Source organism: Amblyomma mixtum, chromosome 1 (genome assembly GCF_055824585.1).
Source record: "Amblyomma mixtum isolate Tamu chromosome 1, ASM5582458v1, whole genome shotgun sequence".
NCBI lineage: Eukaryota > Metazoa > Arthropoda > Arachnida > Ixodida > Ixodidae > Amblyomma > Amblyomma mixtum.
The window spans coordinates 216785470-216804000 of NC_143012.1; the positions used below are offsets into that span (position 1 = coordinate 216785470).

Genomic DNA, 18531 nt, shown 5'->3' on the forward strand with positions numbered 1-18531 from the left:
GACCAATTGTGACTGTGTTCCTCACCCTTTCCCTGTTCCCCTTTTATATCCTTTCATACCTCTCCTTCAGAGAATGGTAGCCAACTGGAACTTCTGGCTAACCTGACACATCTGGAACTTGTGTATGGTATCGATAAATCGTGCTTTGATATGAAGCAGTCAGAGTGCAAGAAAACAGCTGGTTTCCAAGCCCAGCGCAGCATATGCAGAGCCCGCCGCTCGTCCGCCGCACAAGCCAACGAGTGGAGGAAATTTCCCCTCCCTTCAGCTGCGGCCCCTCTTCCTCGCCTATGAAAACTGCCGTTATCGGGCGAGGGAAATATCAAAACGCCTCCTCTTTGAACTGCTAAGTGGTTCCGCTGCCGCTCCCACAGTGCTCACGCCATGCGCACACAACAGCGACAACCATGGAGGAAGGAAAGAACTATGGTGACAACAGTCCAGCGAGCAATATGGAGAGGCCCACGCAACCCTCATTGGAAGGCAGAGTCGCCACCTTGCAGCGCGCGCGCACACACACACACACACACACGCGCACGCACGCACGCACACACACAAACACACACACACACACACACACACAGCTGTGTGCCCTAGGGCACACATTCCTCGCGACTCTTGGTTGTTTCGCGGCTTAAGTGCGCTCTCATTTACTTGTCTGCCTCTTACGAAATAAATGCGAACATGCTATCATCCTACGCTGCAATGAAGAGGATAACTGTCCACATCGAGTACGTCATGCTACGTCATAACATCCCTCATCGGTCTTTCGCAGTTCAGGTGCGTAGCCGCGCAGCGTCTTTAACACAGCGACGATGGCATTAGGTGTTGTATGAAATCAAAACGAACAGGTCACTACCCCATCTATACAACTGAACGCAGCCGCCGAGCGATTGTATATTCCCGTGAGTTATGTTGGAATCCGATGGGCATAAGTATCTCTTCTTGCTATATTAATCGGTTTGAAATGCGCATGTAAGGCGTTTGTATATTTATTGCAGTTAAACTTGATGGCTACTGCGCATTCGCCACATCGCAGCTGTGAGCAAATTTTGCCTTAGAGAACTGCGAAAACGTTTGAGAATTCACATCATGCCCAGAACTTAAATGTAACCGCAAACATTAGCTGGCCAAACTAGATAAAAGTAAGACACTGTCAGCCTAGTAACATTGGTATTCGGGCAAGTGCGGGTGTTCTCCTGCAAAGCTCATTGTTTCTGAAATTAAGAGCAGACTACGATCAAGCAACATATGTGCTATGTTAGCCTATGGGGCAGAACGTAATAGCACTGAATATCGTACACACTCAACTATTTTTCTCTCCTTGCACGGTGTTTATTTGGCGAGGAGTAATAGATCATAACAGTCGAATGAATACGAAGGCAATTTGTTCCTTTGGTAACAGAGAAGTAACATGGAAAGTTTTATTTCCGTTACCCATTTTGCAGATATCTCCCAGCCTGTTTTGCATAAGACTGGCACTGTCCGATAATTAGTGTCTGTATGAAGAATATTCAATAAACAGAATAAATTGACTTTAGTTGGGTGGACCCTCATTTCAACAGGCCACTAATAATGCATTTGCTGCCACTCTTGCGCCATTCACCAGCCAAAGCTGGTTTTCCGGATGTGAGCTGAACAGTCCTGTCCGAGTTAGTTGCACGGTGTCACACGATTCACTGCACTGACATTGGCTGCGCCTCGTAGTGCGTTCAGAGAACTCGCTCCACTCAGATGACACACTCTTCACACTATGCACATATAAACGAGCTTTCCTGAGCGGCGAAAATTCTCATACAACGCCAGTGTGATCTTACTTCAGGGGAATAGTTCAGGCAAGTACCAGTGTCGTCTAGCCAGACCAGATATGTGCATCGCACCATATGCGGAAATTCCTGCTGGGCAGCAGAAAGTACATGCGCCGCTGGGGAACTTAGAAAATGCTAGCCAGCGCCTAATCTATCGTCCCAAAGTTCGTCGTGTCCTGCTGCCCAATGAATTAAGTGCCTGCCGTGGAAGACGGTTTCGCCTTAGAAAGATAGAGGAAGAGGAGAGAAAGCGCATGAGCACTATGCTGCTGGAAAGTATCTTCCGAATGGGGCTTTTCTTTCCAGTGTAGCACCCAGTCGCCACAGTGACTCCATGGGGCGGAATGCATCCGCTCAAGAGACACAAAATTTGCTTCTCCGCAACCCGTATAATTACCACTCCTGCGGCGACAGAGTGTGGCGCACACTGGCGAACAGGCGAAGAAAAAACAAAACCGCCGTTTGGCAAGTGTGACGCCAGGCCCACGTGCGTAGTGTGAGAAAAAAGCATGCGAAACCCCATGTGCAAACCACAAAACAGAGGTTATGTGGTTGCGCGCCAGTCCCTTGTTTTCCTGCAATCTGAGCTTCTTTCACGCACAGTTTGCCGATTTTAGGTTTTCTTCAGGAAAATTGGAACACTATAAGCAGTACGTCACTCATCCACTGCAGAGAGTATGTTTCCTTCGGCAGAAAACCCTCTGTAAACTTTGAGATGAACCACCGCAGAGTACGTTTCAGCGGGCGCTGATCCACACTATAGCGTAGCGATGGTGCCACCACTTGTAGGTCAATCTCGTGGCGAATAGGGGGCATTCACGTGATGTCACGTGAATCTACGTGAAGCCACGTCTAGTGCATAGCTTCAGCGGTGCAGATTGAAGCAGGTAATCCTATTAGACTACCGTACTCCTTGGATAACAAAATAGCGGCCCCTGTGACGTTGGTGAATATTTCCGCACCGAAAGATCGATGAGACCTCCCATTCTAAACTACTGCCTAGTGGGTAGCCATGTCCAATGCAGCGATGCGACACAAGCACCGCCTTTCAGAACGGGATGCCACGCCTTTTTGACCCTTCGTTCCTCAATGCCCGAACACGCCGACCCCCCACAGCTTGCTATCGGAGCATCTGGCTCTCATGCAGCAGTTGTCATTGCTTCAGTGCATGCGCAATGGCTGCCCCTAATCTTTCTACCTTTTCCCTTCGCTTCTGTCTACTCCTCTTTACGTGCACCCCAGCTTAGCGCTGCTTGTCGAACCAGCGGAGGAACAGGCGCAACTATGGAACACATGCTGGAAGCAGTTTTCGGGACAGAGCAGTCTTACCTAAGATGTGCTGTGCCGTTCCTGCAATGCGTATTATGCTTGCACCTACCCTCGACGATGGGATAGGCTACAAAGATGACCAAAAAGGATAACAGAGTAAGAGTTCTGTACATACTACTCCTCAAAGAGGTGGAGACACCAACCTTTTCATCGCATTTTTTTTTCCCTTTGGTATGTTGCATAAGACATAAGTACAGGTTGGACATTGTAGATAAAAAGCTATGGAAGTCCACTGAATTCAGTTTTTGAAATTTGGTTTTAACCGAAAAAGGTCAGTATTCTTGGCACGTTTGGCCGTCAAAGCTGAAATTAAGTAAGCAGGAAGTCAGAGGCATGATGAAACGACTGTCGTCCAATAAGCAGCACAGTTGTGCGATTTGAGGTATTGCTTCACTAGCTTACATATCTCCGACAACCGGGAAGTACCACATTCTCGGCGCCTGCTAGCTAAGCACAATTTGCTCACTATCATCACCTTCTTAGAGCAGCTAGCAGCTAGTTGGTCCTGCCTGCAGGATACTGACACGAAACTGCGCATGGGCGTCATGAATAAGTATCTTCTGGTTACCGCAACAAATAGGGAGCAGTTCCATCGCTGACAACAACACGCAGCCCATGTAATGCCCCGCCCTTGCGCTGAATCCAGTTCGACAAACCAACATTAGCACGTCAACCTAGTTATTAGGAGTAAACTTCAACCTGAGTTTTTGTCTGCCGGCCATCTCAATCAACTTGAGTTAGTACTCTAATGACGATAGCAATTTCTTCTACAAGCACAGCTCCAAATACTGTCACTTGAAAGTTAATTTCTGGTAAATAAATTGTGACGAAAAAAAAAACAGATAGATTTCCATTGACTTTTTTTTCATCGCGCAGGATTGCTGCATTAAATCACCAAAAAATGCCAGTACTATTACATTCATCGAAAAAATATCCACAAAAAAAAAAAAAACTTGGGTTCTGAACTAAAAACCGAAAAGTCGGCAGAGTTTCAAAAAATATAAACCGAAAAGTCCAACCCCTAGAGATATGTAAACATCACTCACCGTGTGTGATTTGTCTCTACTCTAAATAATTATAGAATTTCTCCACCAATGATGTTTCGGTTTCAGCAGCTATATCATCATAAATATGGTTGAGTCACATGAGAAATGTACAGAAACTGCAACATAATAGCTGTTTGTTCACTCACTGTCATTGTGGCTCCTGACGAAGGCTGGCGTAAGAGTTCGTACAACATTATACCTACAAATCAGAGATTATATCGAAATTTTTGTGTTCCTCACATTATATAAACCCTCAAACCGCTACATGGGAGAAGAAATTAGAATATAAATTATTCACTGAGCACAGGCAAATTCATTGTGAGGATCCATGTTTTCTTAGTAGTATGTCTTGTGCACCTCTTTGAAGAAAGAACATGCAAGCCAAATTCAGTGTTTCCACCCCCCTAATAAAGTGCCCTACGCAAACCTATGGGCCAACTGCAGTGTCCATTTGTGTTCAAAGAATGCACAGCTGCAGTGCAGCTTTTTGAAAGCAGCACCAATGCAGAAACAGTGGTGGGTAACAAACAAGTCACCAAGGATTCTTTTTTCAGGCTTGCTGCAGGAGTTGTATATTGTTAAGAGCAACAAAATAGTAAAGATGCAGTAGTGTTAAAATACAAACAACAGTGAACATTGTAAATGCAGCAACTACTCAAAATGACAGTTTGTGTGCAGCACACGCACACAAGTAGCCGTTCTTAAATTACGGGGTGGGGGGGGGAAGGGAAAGGGTACACAGGAGAGGAGGGGGTGTGCTTGGAGGATCAATGGCAGCTGCTGCCCACGACTGGTTCTTTTTTGCGCGACACACACACTGTACACAAATGAGCGCAGCTGCACCACGGAGAGGATGAGGAGGATGACGGGTGAACCCCCATCGCATTCTTGCTACGTTGCTGCTCTTTGGACTCACTTCCCCACTCAGCTGCATGCTAATCATCGCTACGACCACAGGCGTTATCATCATCATCGATTTGAAGGGGGGGGAAGTGGTCCGATGAGGAGGAGGGCGCACTTGTCGGGTAGTGTGCGTCAGTGTTCTTTGCCGAGCAGCTGTGGGCATGCTGTCGCAGCAGCTGCCTGCTAACGGGGGCAGGGTCATTTTGAGTTAACGTGCGCAGCTGCTAGCACCGTCCCGTCCGCATAACATGCCGGGGCTGCCACCCCAACACTGTCCTCTTCAAACGACGCAGACTTCGAGTGTCCTTTCGGATGGCCTTGCTCGGCTGCACTAGTTGAAGAGCACAGACTCAGGGTCTTCATTGGCAAGAAGCTTGATGTGGCGCAGAACGTCCTTCTTGGTAATAACACCCAAGATTTTGCTGAAAAACGACAAAAAACAGCCATACTGAGCATGATGCAGCACCACTCAGATACATATTCATAGATTTTTTTTTAAACTACAGCTTCAGCAATTAGTTGCGCTGTGCAAGCAGCACGACATTCCACCACACCTAGGCATTTGACTTCTCCCAATCACACAGCCCAGCTCCCATAAATGCACAGTTTAGCACAATGCAGCCCACAATCAGAAATGCATTCAAATTATGATTAGCAGTAGGTGTCTTACATGCACCTCTTATAGACAGCACTCAATGCTTAGACCTACGTTCAGAAAGATACGCGGTTACCCTAGGTGTAAGTTCACACAGCTGCTGAAGCAAGCAGCTGCAAGTGCAAATGTGGAGGCCTACCCATTGTGCGTGACTAGAGTCTGCCTGAGGCCCAACTTGCGGAACATGTCAATCACCGTCTCCATCGGGGTCTGGTCTGTCACTGTGATGGGGGCCTGTAGGAAGAAAAGACCATCGAGAAAGGTCACGTTTCACAGCAGCAGTAAGCAATGTGCCATGCAGCATGGTACCAGTGCGAGTTTTTACGCAGTGAGCAGAATACAACAACTCAAAACAACCAACAGAACAATTCTACCAAGAAATGCCTAGCCGTGGGTCTTCATTTCTCACGTCAGACGCTCTAATACAAACTGCAACAAAATGTTGCATTAGGATCCGAAGCTGAACAAAGTTAGACACAGAAGATTCTGAATGATACGAACTTCACAGGGTCACGACACATATTCGTACCGCCTGAAATTCGTGTCATCAGAAAATGAACAACATCCATGAGCTAAAGTGTTAGAAAGGCATTCATGCAAGACTATCTACAGCTGATCGGATTTCATTACGAATGCACGCCACCACTTAGTTCTCACAGCAACAACTGTGCAATTAGCGATTGTGGAGTTGGCGATATTCGGGCCGTGTATCAGCACTCAGTATTTATGGCGGGTACTGCACAACTGGTGATTGTGTTGATGATGTAGGGGAAGCACTTGGTGGTTGCGAATGTGGCTCCTGTATTTGTATAATCTGTACCAATGTGGAAGAGTGTTCAGAGCACCTGAAGTTCTTCACACTGCATACAAAATGTACCTCAGCAGGGGAACTTTACAAATCTGCATCATATTGAAATGTGTATCAGCCATGATCATATCACTTCACAATCTACTAGTATATGTGTTATAGTGCAGATAATGTTACATGTTACGCAAAAGACCTTGTGCACTAGAAATAAAACCCAGCCAGCTCTGCAGCAGCACTTTTGAAAAACGGTGAAGTACTGCAAGTAAACAAGCGTGTATTTTGAAATAAATGCATATTTAAAGTTGGTTGAAAAGCAAGTAAATAACACACTTCATTAAAGATAAAAATTACATAAGCTTAGGAGGCGTGGGCTTTTAAGCCACACCTATACTCTACTTCTTGAGGAAAATGCATTTGTATTTTAACACTTACTGCTACTGCCATAATACTATGATCAATATAAAATTAAGACATGTTTGATGTAATTTCACCATGGCAACAAACAGCACTACAACTGAACAGAAAAACCACGGTATATTGAGGAACGCAATCACCATATTCTAAGTGGTGGTATAAGGTGACCACATAATTGTGGATTGAACCTCGATACAGCGAACACAGATATTACGAATTATCAGCTATATCGAACTGTTATCAAGCGAACATAGATATTATGATTCAACGGCTATATCGAACTGTTATCAAGCGAACATAGATATTACGAATTAACGGCTATATCGAACTGTTCCCAAAGATTTTTGACAAGAACATGCAATTTCCATTTTATATATCAAATACAGTTTCTCACAAAAGTGATATATCGAACTCTCCAGCACCAAGTGGAGCCTGCTTGAATGGCAGGCAGCAGCCTTCACCACATTACACACCGTGGTTAATACACAGCAGTTAATGCGATTAGTGTGAAATGACACCGTGGTTAATACGATTAAGCCTTGCTTAATCCCCTTTCTTCTGCTAGCCCCTGCAATGTCACGCTAGCAGGTCCAAAGGGGTTAGCCACAACGTCTTGAGAATCTGTTGGGGCCATTGGTTGGAGAGCCTCTGTTGAGGGGCATTTGCCACTACATTCTTCAGTAGTATCCAACTATAACTGTGATGCGGCAAGCATTCGTGTCAAGGTCTGGACTTTCATCTTGCACTAGTTGCTTTTATCTCACACTTTTGAACTGCGCTACAGATAATACAACGGCATGCAGGGGGGGCATTTGTGTTTGTAGCCAGGCAGTCAGCATCACACGGTCAGCACGCGTTGCCTTTTGCATTCGTCCACAGCGCCCCGGAAGCAGCGGCACGGTTCAGCAGTAACCATCCTGGGCTCATCGCTCACGTGGGCTGTCACTGAGGCTATTGCTCTGCCGTACCACTTTCCACACGACATGGCTGTAATGCGGGAGAACCATCCTAGCTAGTGCTCGACCTGCCGCCGAGTGAGTGCTGGTGGTGCTGTGAAGGGAAGCCAACCTATCTGCTGCTTGTTTTTTTTTGTGGCCTCCAGAACAGTCGCGAGAATTTTTGAAACAATGCTAAAACTCTGGTAAAGGTCTCCCCGTTTCTCTACTAAGTCTGCCTGAGTTGCTGCCCCTTGACTGACTGACTGACTTCGCTGCTCTTGCATGCAGTTTTTATGAACTTCGACACCAAGAATTTCGACTATATCAAAGTATCTTGCAATTTTTCACCTGTTCGCTATAATGAGATTTCACTGTTTGCCACGTTATTATGTGCGCACCAATGTTGTGAGCAGGATGTGAAAAGGAGAGAGGGTACTTGCCAGGTCCAAGATGCGACGCAGCTTCACAGGTGGTGGGCCATTCCACGGCGTTGGCACCTGGCTTGTGAAGAGGGCACGTGAGCTGCCCACAACCCCATCTTGGCACTTGCGAGCATTGGCTGCACACACAACAATGAACAGCCTCAACTCATGCTACACGTTTGTCTGCAGCAGTGAAGACATGCAACACTGCCCTAAGGTGAAGAATGACTAAAGGCACCGATATCATGAAAAGCTACTTGCTGTGGAAGTAAATCATCATCATCATCATCATTAGCCTGACAACGTCCACTGCAGGGCAAAGGCCTCTCCCATGCCTCTCCAGTTAACCCTGTCCTTCGCCAGTTGCTGTCACCGTATCCCCGCAAATTTCTTAATCTCATCCCCCCACCTAACTTTCTGCCGCCCCCCGCTACGCTTGCCTTCTCTTGGAATCCACTCCGTTACCCTTAAGAACCAGCGGTTATCGTGCCTTTGCATTACATGCCCTGCCCAAGTCCACTTCTTCCTCTTGATTTCAACTAAGATGTCATTAACCCGCATTTGTTAGGAAGTAAATAGCTCATTACCAAAATGCCAAGTACTGAGCTTTTCCCAGAGTCCCTAAGCTACTCTGCATGCAACAGTACAGTAGCAGCAACCAAAACAGCTGTGTGTGACCAAAACGACTGACAAGCTGCACAATACACTGACTGCACGAGCACACGGCAAAGCAAGTCAGCAATAAGGCCAGTTCTTCTCCGGGACCTACTCCGCTTCAACAGATGCACACTGAACAGCCACCAAGACTTACAACTACCATCAAGCTAACCTTGATAACATACACAATGCATTACAAAGAGCATACACATACATATGATAGATATATATAATGAGAGAAGCCAACAGCCATGGAAACCAAGGAACACAGGGGATTTTTTTAAAAAGATAATCGATTAGAAATGCATAAGAAAAAACAACCACACGCCGCCAGTGGGAACCGAACCAACGACCTCCGAATTACGCATCCGGTGTTCTACCAACTGAGCTACGGCGACGGCTATCAGATCTTCTGCGCACATACGCATGCAGGCACACACATATACTGCAAACGAAAAATGCCGAATAAATCTGCAGGCAAGAAGGGCAACAACATATTCAACTTCGGATCAGTCGATGGAACAAGCTCTCTTTCTAGAAAAGAAAAAAAAAGGGGGCCATGATTGGACTAAGCAGCAGTAGCGGCCCTTGGACTCACCCAGAGCTAGGCTGAGGTCCTTGCGCAGGACGAAGCCAACCAGATACTGAGATTCGGTGGACACTATCACAGGGAAACCATTGTGGTCCGTGGTCTTCAGGAGGCACTCTGCAAACGAATTTACAGTATTTCACGGCTCAGAACAGAGTAAACACCCGAGCAGTAAATGTCGGTCACAACGCAAGGCTGCTTGAAACAGCTGGCCCCGAGGCCAAAACTTACCCAATTCTTCGACTGTCATGCTATCCTGCGTCACACAGCAAAGTGGTCCTTCCCCACGCCTGCAGAAGCAAAATCACGTGATAGAGTTTTTGTTAACCAGGCTCCCATAATAAAGTGAAGCAGTTCAGTTTTATGCACAATTCTCCTGAATAAACTCGAGAAGAAACAATATTCCTTCCAGGCGCTAGAAGGCAGTGCTCAAAAGAACGAAAACATCGACGCAGCCTTTGAATGATTTTTACAGACATGTCTTGCCTCAGCCATTTGGCATACAGAGTAGAATCTGGTTATATTGAACTCACTAAATTCAAACTTTCAGTTTAGTATTTGAATTAATGGTTTGGTCCTGTCAACATCAGGTGTACTAATGTACTAAAAAGGCTCTCTTCAGTTCAAACTCAGCATATTTCAAACAAACTTCTGGTCCACTTGAAGTTCTGGTTTGGTTTGGTTTATGAAGGTTTAACGTCTCAAAGCGACTCGGGCTATGGGGGATGCCGCATTGAAGGGCTCTGGAAAATTTCAACCACCTGGGGTTCTTTAACGTGCACTTGGAGTTCTAAGTATTGGACTTGAAGTGGAGGGATCTAAAATGCACCACACTAATGTTTTTTTGATATTTTTCAACAATCCTGACAAGCGAGACGAGACTGCAGCGTGTGACTTGCTGCGCAACTCACCGTGGCTGCATTACGTCGGCCGCAAGAGTGGTGTGGGCGAATTCCTCTTTGTTGTCCAGGAAAGGGTAACCATTCAAGTGAATGTGAGCGTCATAGCTGGGTGCCACACATCGTCAAGGAGGGGATCCTTTTGTATGGTTCACAGAACTTTTGCATCGAAAAGCTGCATTCGGTGTCACAAGCTTTCTGCTCCTCACAGCCACCAAACCTCTCAAACGAATAAGGCTCTGATCATATGTTTAGAAGCACACATTTAGCATTGACTTTCATCACTTAACCCAAATGGCACCTGTAACCTTTTGCAACATGGCGGCTAAGCTACAAAGAGTAGAAGATGATGTTGGGCCATTATGTTCATTTTTGAAGAAGTCATGAAGATTTCAGTGCCCTAGATGATAGACAGTAAACATCGCTCATCCTGTGTTGTTAGTACGGTGTGTCGTCTAGGCTGCACAGATTTTCGTGGCTTTCCAAGAAATACTAACAAGTAAGCAGCAAGTAGAAAACGCATAACGGAAAGCAAAGGGTTTTTTGTGAGCCAAATGCTTTTAACTTTTAAAAGTTTCAAGATGCAAAACCAACTCACCAACCTTACTATACTCATTGCAATACCAAGCATGCCATCATGACTAATTGGACTAGATGTTTCATGCTGAAATGCGATGTTTATGAAAAAGAAAGATTTCTGAGGAAAAAACGGGTACACGATTCAAGCACATCTTTCAGTTATTGTTTGCAACACAGCATAGACAATCAAAAATATGACATGTCCTATTTGTTTTGTTTCTTATTCTCCTGTCAGTGCTTGCTTTTTCATGACTCAAAAATCTACTCAGCAACCTCACAATGAGTCTTCATCTTACCACACACAGACAACAAACAACAGCAAGGATACATTCCCTCCTTGCCCAGGGCATCGCCGACCCACTTGCTGGCCATGACAGCCGCCATGAGGGGCTCGATGTAGCGCACCGAGCCGGTCAGCTCGAACATGATCACCACCAGGGACACTGTCATGCGTGTCACCCCGCCCAGGCAGGCCGCCGCACCGACCATGGCGTACAGGCCCGGGGTCACGCAGTTCTCGCCAGTGTTGCACGCACCTTGGAACACCCACAGGGTTGGGTACTGGCTGCACGAGCAAACAGAGAAAGGGAAGATTGATGCCCTGCGCTAGGTGCCCATGCTAAGAACATGTCCAGAGCAATTTCCTCTGATTAACTACAGCAAAGAGCTACTAATCAAATGGAGTTGTGAAGACCATCAGCAACAACTTACTAAGCCAGCTGTTCCACAGCAATGCCAATCATTCGGCCCATGATGGCACCAAATGCCATGCTTGGGATAAAGATGCCAGCAGGAACCTGAAATGAAGCAACGATGAGGGAAAGGCATCAAGAACTGCCCTGGCATTGCGGCCCCAACAACTGGCAAGACCTCAGATTTTGCAACTGGTTAGTGTAGTCCCACTGACATTATCAGCAAAAATGTGCACACAAAGAGCTGGACCAAACTAGCATTTTCCAAAGTGGTGTAGAGAATACTTATGTGAGAATTGAACTAACAAGAAGCTCAATTTGGACCTCTCTGATCAAGAACGGATGTTTGCACTGCATAAATGATGGACTATGAAAAAATGATACTGGTCACAATTAAAGGAAAGGCACAGTAACTGATCCACTCTTAGTGGACACCTGAACTGCATCATTGAGGAAGGGATGAAGAAAGGTGTGAAAGAGATAAGAGAAAGAGATGCCAAATATAGATGGCTCTTATTAATCCTGACCACCTGGAGCTCTTTCACATGCACTGACATCATCACATGGCATAAGAGACCCACAAGCACCTTTAGCATTTTTCCTCCCTGAAACGCAACTGTCACAGCTGAGATTTGATCCAGCGTCCTTGTGTTTGGCAGCCGAACTCGATAACCACTTAGTTACCCTACGGCATGTTTAACAATGAAAATAATAAAATATGAACGTAAGTAAGTTTTTACAGCACGCCTTTCTAATTGCTATGTTGGCTGCAACTTGCAAGTGTGTGGCCTTTTTGCTAAAATTACGGCAGACAGTTTTACAGCCACAGTCTGCGACAACTTCCTTTAGCAATGAAGAGGAAGCTACAGGAGTGCATGATCGCTAACTGTGTCACTTCGCTAATAGTTCGACCATAGGACAGCCGCCTGGCAAGTTGCTTGTTGCACTAAGTGCTCTGCTCCAACACTGGTGTAGCTGGTGCCATCTACGAAAGCTTCTTACAACAGGACATGAATTCATTGCAATCGAAGAAACTGCTTTCGACATGACTCTCTAAAGTTTAAAATGTGCAGTTACACTACAAATATGCGTTACCAATATACTATGTTCAAAGAGGGAAATAATAACTGCAACAGGGGGGACTATATTCTGCTGCAAAGGAAGAGAGGGCATGTTTCAGCTCAGTAGCTTTGGCCGCATAGCTAAGAAAGTTTGCCAAGGAGTATATAGTGACAAACTGCAAAAACATGCATTGCAGGCATTCATCAAACAGAAGACCTGAGGTGACCAGAGTCACTCTTGGTGACCTAATTCATGGTGCACGACTTCCATCTGCATGGAAATAACTTCTTGCTTGAACGAAATCGTGATCTGTGCCCCATTTTTCAAATCAAAAGCCAAATGTGAGTCTTTCCCACAATGGTCCACCGAATAGCAGAGACTAGCAGTTTACTTCGCAAAACATTACAATAGCGCACGCATTTTGCTCACTGCGTCATACGTGTAATCTGCTTTGCCACTGTCCTATGGAGCCTTCAGTACATACTACTAAGTAGCCAAGTCCTTGGCTTCGTGCTTCAGCTCTTTGCTGGCATTACAATCTGAGCGCCATCAGTATGACAGCAACAAAGAAAAGCTGCTGGATAAAGGCATGATGACTCCGCCCACCGCTGCACAACAGGAGCCAAATCCAAAGCTAGAACTGATAAACAGGTATAAAGAGTGCCCATAAGATTTTTCCATCCGGAAAAAGAAAAGAGAGAAAAGAAAGCATAATGATAGTTCAGTTCAAGCATTCAAAGTACGAGACCAAGATGCATAAGTCTAGGGAACCCTTCAAGCCTTGTGCATTCAAGCATCAATCTAATGAAGATAGAAGACCCAGCAAATTTTGCGCTAGAGAAGCAACGTCCTTATAAGTGTTTGGAGCTTGGTGTAAAGTGTGAACACACACCTTGATACCAAAGGTGAAGATTGTGATGAGCAGCTTGAATATCAAGGCCAGGCTGAGTTGCCAGAGTGAGTTGTAAACACCGTCGCCGGCCTCGGCTATGTCGATGTGGTTATTGACATTGGTGAAGTTGCGCTTGTAGTCACACAGGGGTGACACGTCCGTAATGCCACACTGGCTGAAGAGGACCTGGAAGGAATGGAGGGGAAAAAAAAAAGCAATGGCTGTGGCTTAGCTTGGTTAAGCCCGGTAATTGCGAAAGCAATATCCGTAGCTACGCCATGGTTCAGCTGGTAGTGTAGCTGGTGGTGGTGCTTGTGGTTAGACTTGTGGTGATGCATCGGTTGTACAATCCAATCCAATCCAATCAAATCCAATCCAATCCAATATGCTAATATGGTAGCTACCGGCCTCGCTACGCGACGGGCTGAAAGTGCAACTGCATTGCTTTCGCAATAAAAAAGAGCTTTATAAAAGCCTCTAGCTGTGACACAGTACAGAATTGTTGACATATGAAATAGGACACAAATAGGTCCTGTATTTCTTGTTTGAGCAGTCAAAGCAAGGAATGAAAAAGCCACACCTTCGTGTCATTCGGCTTCTAGAGCAAACAGTTGTTTCCTTCTGGTAAGTGAATAGGAGCTACTGGTTTGTTAATTATACATTTCATGGCACAAGAGCCTTGAGGTTACAATAAGGAATCAAAAATTAAACCCAGTGATCTGTTATCAAACAGACACCAAAGAACTGGAGCATCTGCTGAAAAAACTACATGACTTTCAATCTTAACGTTAACCATGATTATTTGGAAGTACTTGTTAACTATGAGGAAGCACCACAAAAGCACAGAACCAAATGATACTTCCCAGAAAAGCACTCTTCCAACAGATTCTTCGTTTTCAATACAGTTTGGTACTTTGCGACCTTTTAGGACTTGAGTGGTCACTGGCAGCAACAAGATGGTGAAGTGAAACAGAATTCGCAATTTTCTGAACCCGTACTTAAGCTGCATTGCTATTTTCCATAACTTCTAAGCTCTGGCTACGGAGCAAAATCAACTAGCGTTACAGCAACACAGTCATGAAAGTATCTACGAGTTTCTACACAAGGCCCAAGTAAATGCTTTGCAGAATAGCTTTCATGACAGACGCCACAATACCAGAAAACTTTTCACAAAAAGCAAGCAAATGTAAGAAGGCGCCTTACCTTTATCAGGTCGCTAGTGTTCATACGTGTATATTCGTTGGGAAAACTGAGAACAGCCGTAATGACCGTAATCACTATGACCTGAAACGAGAATGCATTATGGACACAGGTCAGCGATCAGTGATGGCGATGGTAAAACAGGGCAATGTAAAGCATACGAGGAACGTCAATCACCTCAGCAATGGGGTACTGGCCCAGACGAGATTCCTTCCTGTACCGGCACCAACGAATGTTGCATTTGATGAAGATTGTGGCCACCACACCCTGCAGAAAGTAATTTATGCAAAGGAAAACACAATTCGCACATCTTCGGCTCAAGAGGAAGCTAAACAGGAAACAAGCATGTATGAACATTGACTAGTGTAAGAAGAAGAGGACGTCTCCGCGGTGCCACACTTCGTCATCATCGCTGGTGGTTGGGGCGCGAGTCTCGTGCTGTGGCTGCTTCCTTCGGCTGGTTCTGCCGTCTTGCTTCGACCTGATCGCTGCGTGCGTTGGTCGCCGTGAACCACTAATAAATCCACTGTTCACTAGGAACGATGAACTGTTCACTCCAGTAGTGGTCACTGTGCCCCCATTGTGATTTTTCACAATCAATCCTTACATACGTCAAGATAAGGTTCATTGTTATTGCTTGTTTCAAACACCAGGATGAAGGCATGAGAAAACCATAAACTCTCACAACGAATGCACTTATTGTAAAAGAAAAAAATGCTAGCTTCAGAGATGTGTTAATTACAGTGAAAGCTCGTTAATTCAACCCTCGTTAATTCGAAAAATCAGATAATTCGATGCGCACGCGAGGCCCCAACAATTATACTCTATGGGGCGAAACTCTCGCTAATTCAAACAAATTTTGCCGTGCGTCGGTTAATTTGACTTCATTCTGCAGCCCGCCAAGCCGGTGCGCCGAGAGCAAAAAGAAAAAAACACTACCATGAGCGGCGCTACTGTACGGCTGGTAGGCCATCCGTATGGTCATCGTCATAAGCAGCGTGAGAGGGCGAGGTTAACGGGCGGCGTTTTTCTTTGTGCTATGTTGTGTCGTAGCAATCGTGTTGGTGCCGTCTGCTTAACCCTATCGACAGCAAGTCTCATTTTGCCGTGTGCCGTCGTTTCCGCGTGTTCTTGCTGCTACAATCGCGGTTATTTAACCGTAAGGCGGCGCCTTTTTTGGTAATTGCGCGCTTTGCTAGCGTGTTTACTGCGCTGCTTTCGAGTGGGTAGCGCACAGTGCCTGCGTGCCTCGCCTTTGTGTCCTGTCAGCTGACCGAGGATGAAATAATTGAAGTGACAGGCGCTTCCAATGACAATTCGTCAGAAGGTGACGATTGTGAGCAGTTGCCCCAAATGCCGAAGCGCACGGTGAAAGAAGCCGCAGAAGCCTTGTCCGTGCGGGAGGACTGCTGTGAATAAATCCCTGACGGTGCGTGTGCCGCGGAGCACCTGGCAGCTGTTAGAGCTATCGTACTCGCTCAAATTCGCTCGAAAAAGCAGACAACGATAATAGATTTCCTTGCCAAATAAAGGTATGTCCTTTTGCGGGAAACATTGCTTTTTGTTGTTCATTCGATATTTCGACAATCGGACAATACAATTTTTCGCGGTCACGTCAGTGTCGAATTAACGAGCTTTTACTGTATGTGGCATCAAATTCACATTGCAATAAAAAAATTTCATGAAATTTTAATAATTAATGTTGGGGATGCATTTTTCATGAGTGTGCGCACTAAGAGCAAATAAGGTAGGGTGTATAGTGGTACTTAATGATTTGAATGAGTTCCAGCTCTGCAAGACCTCTTCCACAGCATGCATTTTCTCCTTGTAGCAAAACAATAAATGGGACAGCTGATTGTAACCATACATGTTTCCATGAGCAGTAGTGGAAAGGCCACCACCGTGTTTGAAATTCCTTTCAGATGGTGTTTGTGCTACAGCCTACTGATGATTTCAATGTTAAACATTGGAAAAGTGGTGTGCAGGCATAAAAAAATAAAAACCCGCACTGCCAACGAGAACGCGCTACCACTTTAAAAAACCAGTGAAGTTTTGCTCACTGCCAAGGTAGACACAGCACATAACCATGCATGTCCACTAACTAATCATTAAAGTGAACTCTGTTAGCTCATGTATAAAGTCAGTCGAAATACCCTTCCAATTTTTTCCACCAGCTTGTGCTGCGATACTGTTGACAATGAACAAGTTCAGCCCACTGCTTCATATCATAAAACCATGTAGTATAATGACAATCAACGAAGAAGGCGGCTAGCCCGGGCAACTCCTGACTAGTCTGATTACCCTTACATTGCTAGAGTCAACTGCACAGACACTTCACACAAGAAGATGAGGTGTAAAATCGCAAGCAGGGGACATTTCCTACAAGAACCCTATAGTAGCTAGCGTTCGTGTGAAAGAAGACAAAAAAATTAGCGAAGCGGGAAAGGGGCAGACAGTACTACAAGGTGATCGAATCATGCACGGAAAGGCGCTGGTGACTGACCCCAAGGATGCCAAGCACGACGAACGGGAGCAGCTCGAAGAAGAGCCAGGGCAGGTCGTACTCTACGTAGAACATCACCAGGTGGTCGTTGCCAAACGGGTTGATGGAGCGCAGCACAGACGCCGCCACCAGGGCGCAGAAGAAGGAACGCCATAGCGTCTTCAGCGGGAAGTAGTAGCTCACCTACGCAACAGTGACATAGGCATCACTTCCCATTAGTGGGCACGAGGCATGCACAGTATTTACTGCATTGCTGCTTTGTCCGATGGTAAACGCGGTTTTGGGGGGCCCTGAAACACTCTTGTAAGCCCTTTCCCAGGTTTGTCTCAGCATGTCATTTGAGTCTTCCTTACAATCACAATGGCTTTCTTGCTCAAATGGAGAAGGCATTTCATTTAAAACCGCCCCATCAAAAAAAAAAAGACAACAGGACAGAGAAGGCATACCAGCATAATGTGCAAATAGCCTCAAACTTCGGGCAATGCACGTAGCAAATTGGACTTTATCTCGTACATTTCAGCATAGAAAAGCGTCATGAAAACATAAGTGGCAGCTTAGACAAAACGGATTTTCTGATGGGCCCACTGAATGCTTTGCTTACATGAATGTAGTAAACTGAAATGCACTTGGTGACAGTTGTGCTGTTTTTTTTTAATGATCTAATCTGACACACATAGTATTACACACATAGCATTAACATCAGCAAAAACAAAAACACTCATCAATGAAACCAAGCGAAACAGGGCCAACAGGGAACAAGAAGCGATTGAAAAGAGAGCGGTACTCACCTCTTCTAAGCTGAATAGGACACCACCAATGGGAGCCCCAAAGGCAACGGACACACCTGCAGCTGCAGCAGCTGATAGGATCTGGAAGGAAACAAAGGCACATCAATAAAGAGGAGATGCCTCAGCAAGACTGAACAGAAATACTGTACATTGCATGGTACTTTTTAAAAAAGCTTTCAACCTCTCGCAACCAGCTATATGCTCAACACACGCAGACAGCTACATGGCCATTCCAAATGATGCAGGCATCATTGGGGTAAATTGTGTGCAACTATGATTTCACTAAGTTGCAAGGAGATGCATAACAGAACGGCATACATGAGCCTTTAGCCACAATCAAACTTTCC

At 45.5% G+C, this 18531-nt stretch overlaps 1 protein-coding gene across 4 annotated transcripts in view; it reads right to left on the bottom strand.

Moving 5' to 3' along the window:
• Positions 1 to 4700: 4700 nt before the first annotated feature.
• ClC-c (chloride channel protein 3) overlaps positions 4701 to 18531 on the bottom strand; it is a 95013-nt gene continuing 81182 nt past the window's right edge. For all 4 annotated transcript variants that reach the window (XM_089563344.1, XM_089563341.1, XM_089563351.1 and 1 more), the window contains 13 exons: positions 18185 to 18265; positions 17397 to 17579; positions 15071 to 15160; positions 14897 to 14977; positions 13694 to 13879; positions 11759 to 11844; positions 11376 to 11612; positions 10481 to 10576; positions 9801 to 9859; positions 9579 to 9686; positions 8342 to 8460; positions 5881 to 5975; positions 4701 to 5508 (listed from right to left, as the gene is read on the bottom strand). In XM_089563344.1, the coding sequence (XP_089419470.1) occupies positions 5418 to 5508; positions 5881 to 5975; positions 8342 to 8460; positions 9579 to 9686; positions 9801 to 9859; positions 10481 to 10576; positions 11376 to 11612; positions 11759 to 11844; positions 13694 to 13879; positions 14897 to 14977; positions 15071 to 15160; positions 17397 to 17579; positions 18185 to 18265 (1512 nt within the window). In that variant the 3' untranslated portion in view covers positions 4701 to 5417. The remainder of the gene's footprint in view (positions 5509 to 5880; positions 5976 to 8341; positions 8461 to 9578; positions 9687 to 9800; positions 9860 to 10480; positions 10577 to 11375; positions 11613 to 11758; positions 11845 to 13693; positions 13880 to 14896; positions 14978 to 15070; positions 15161 to 17396; positions 17580 to 18184; positions 18266 to 18531) is intronic.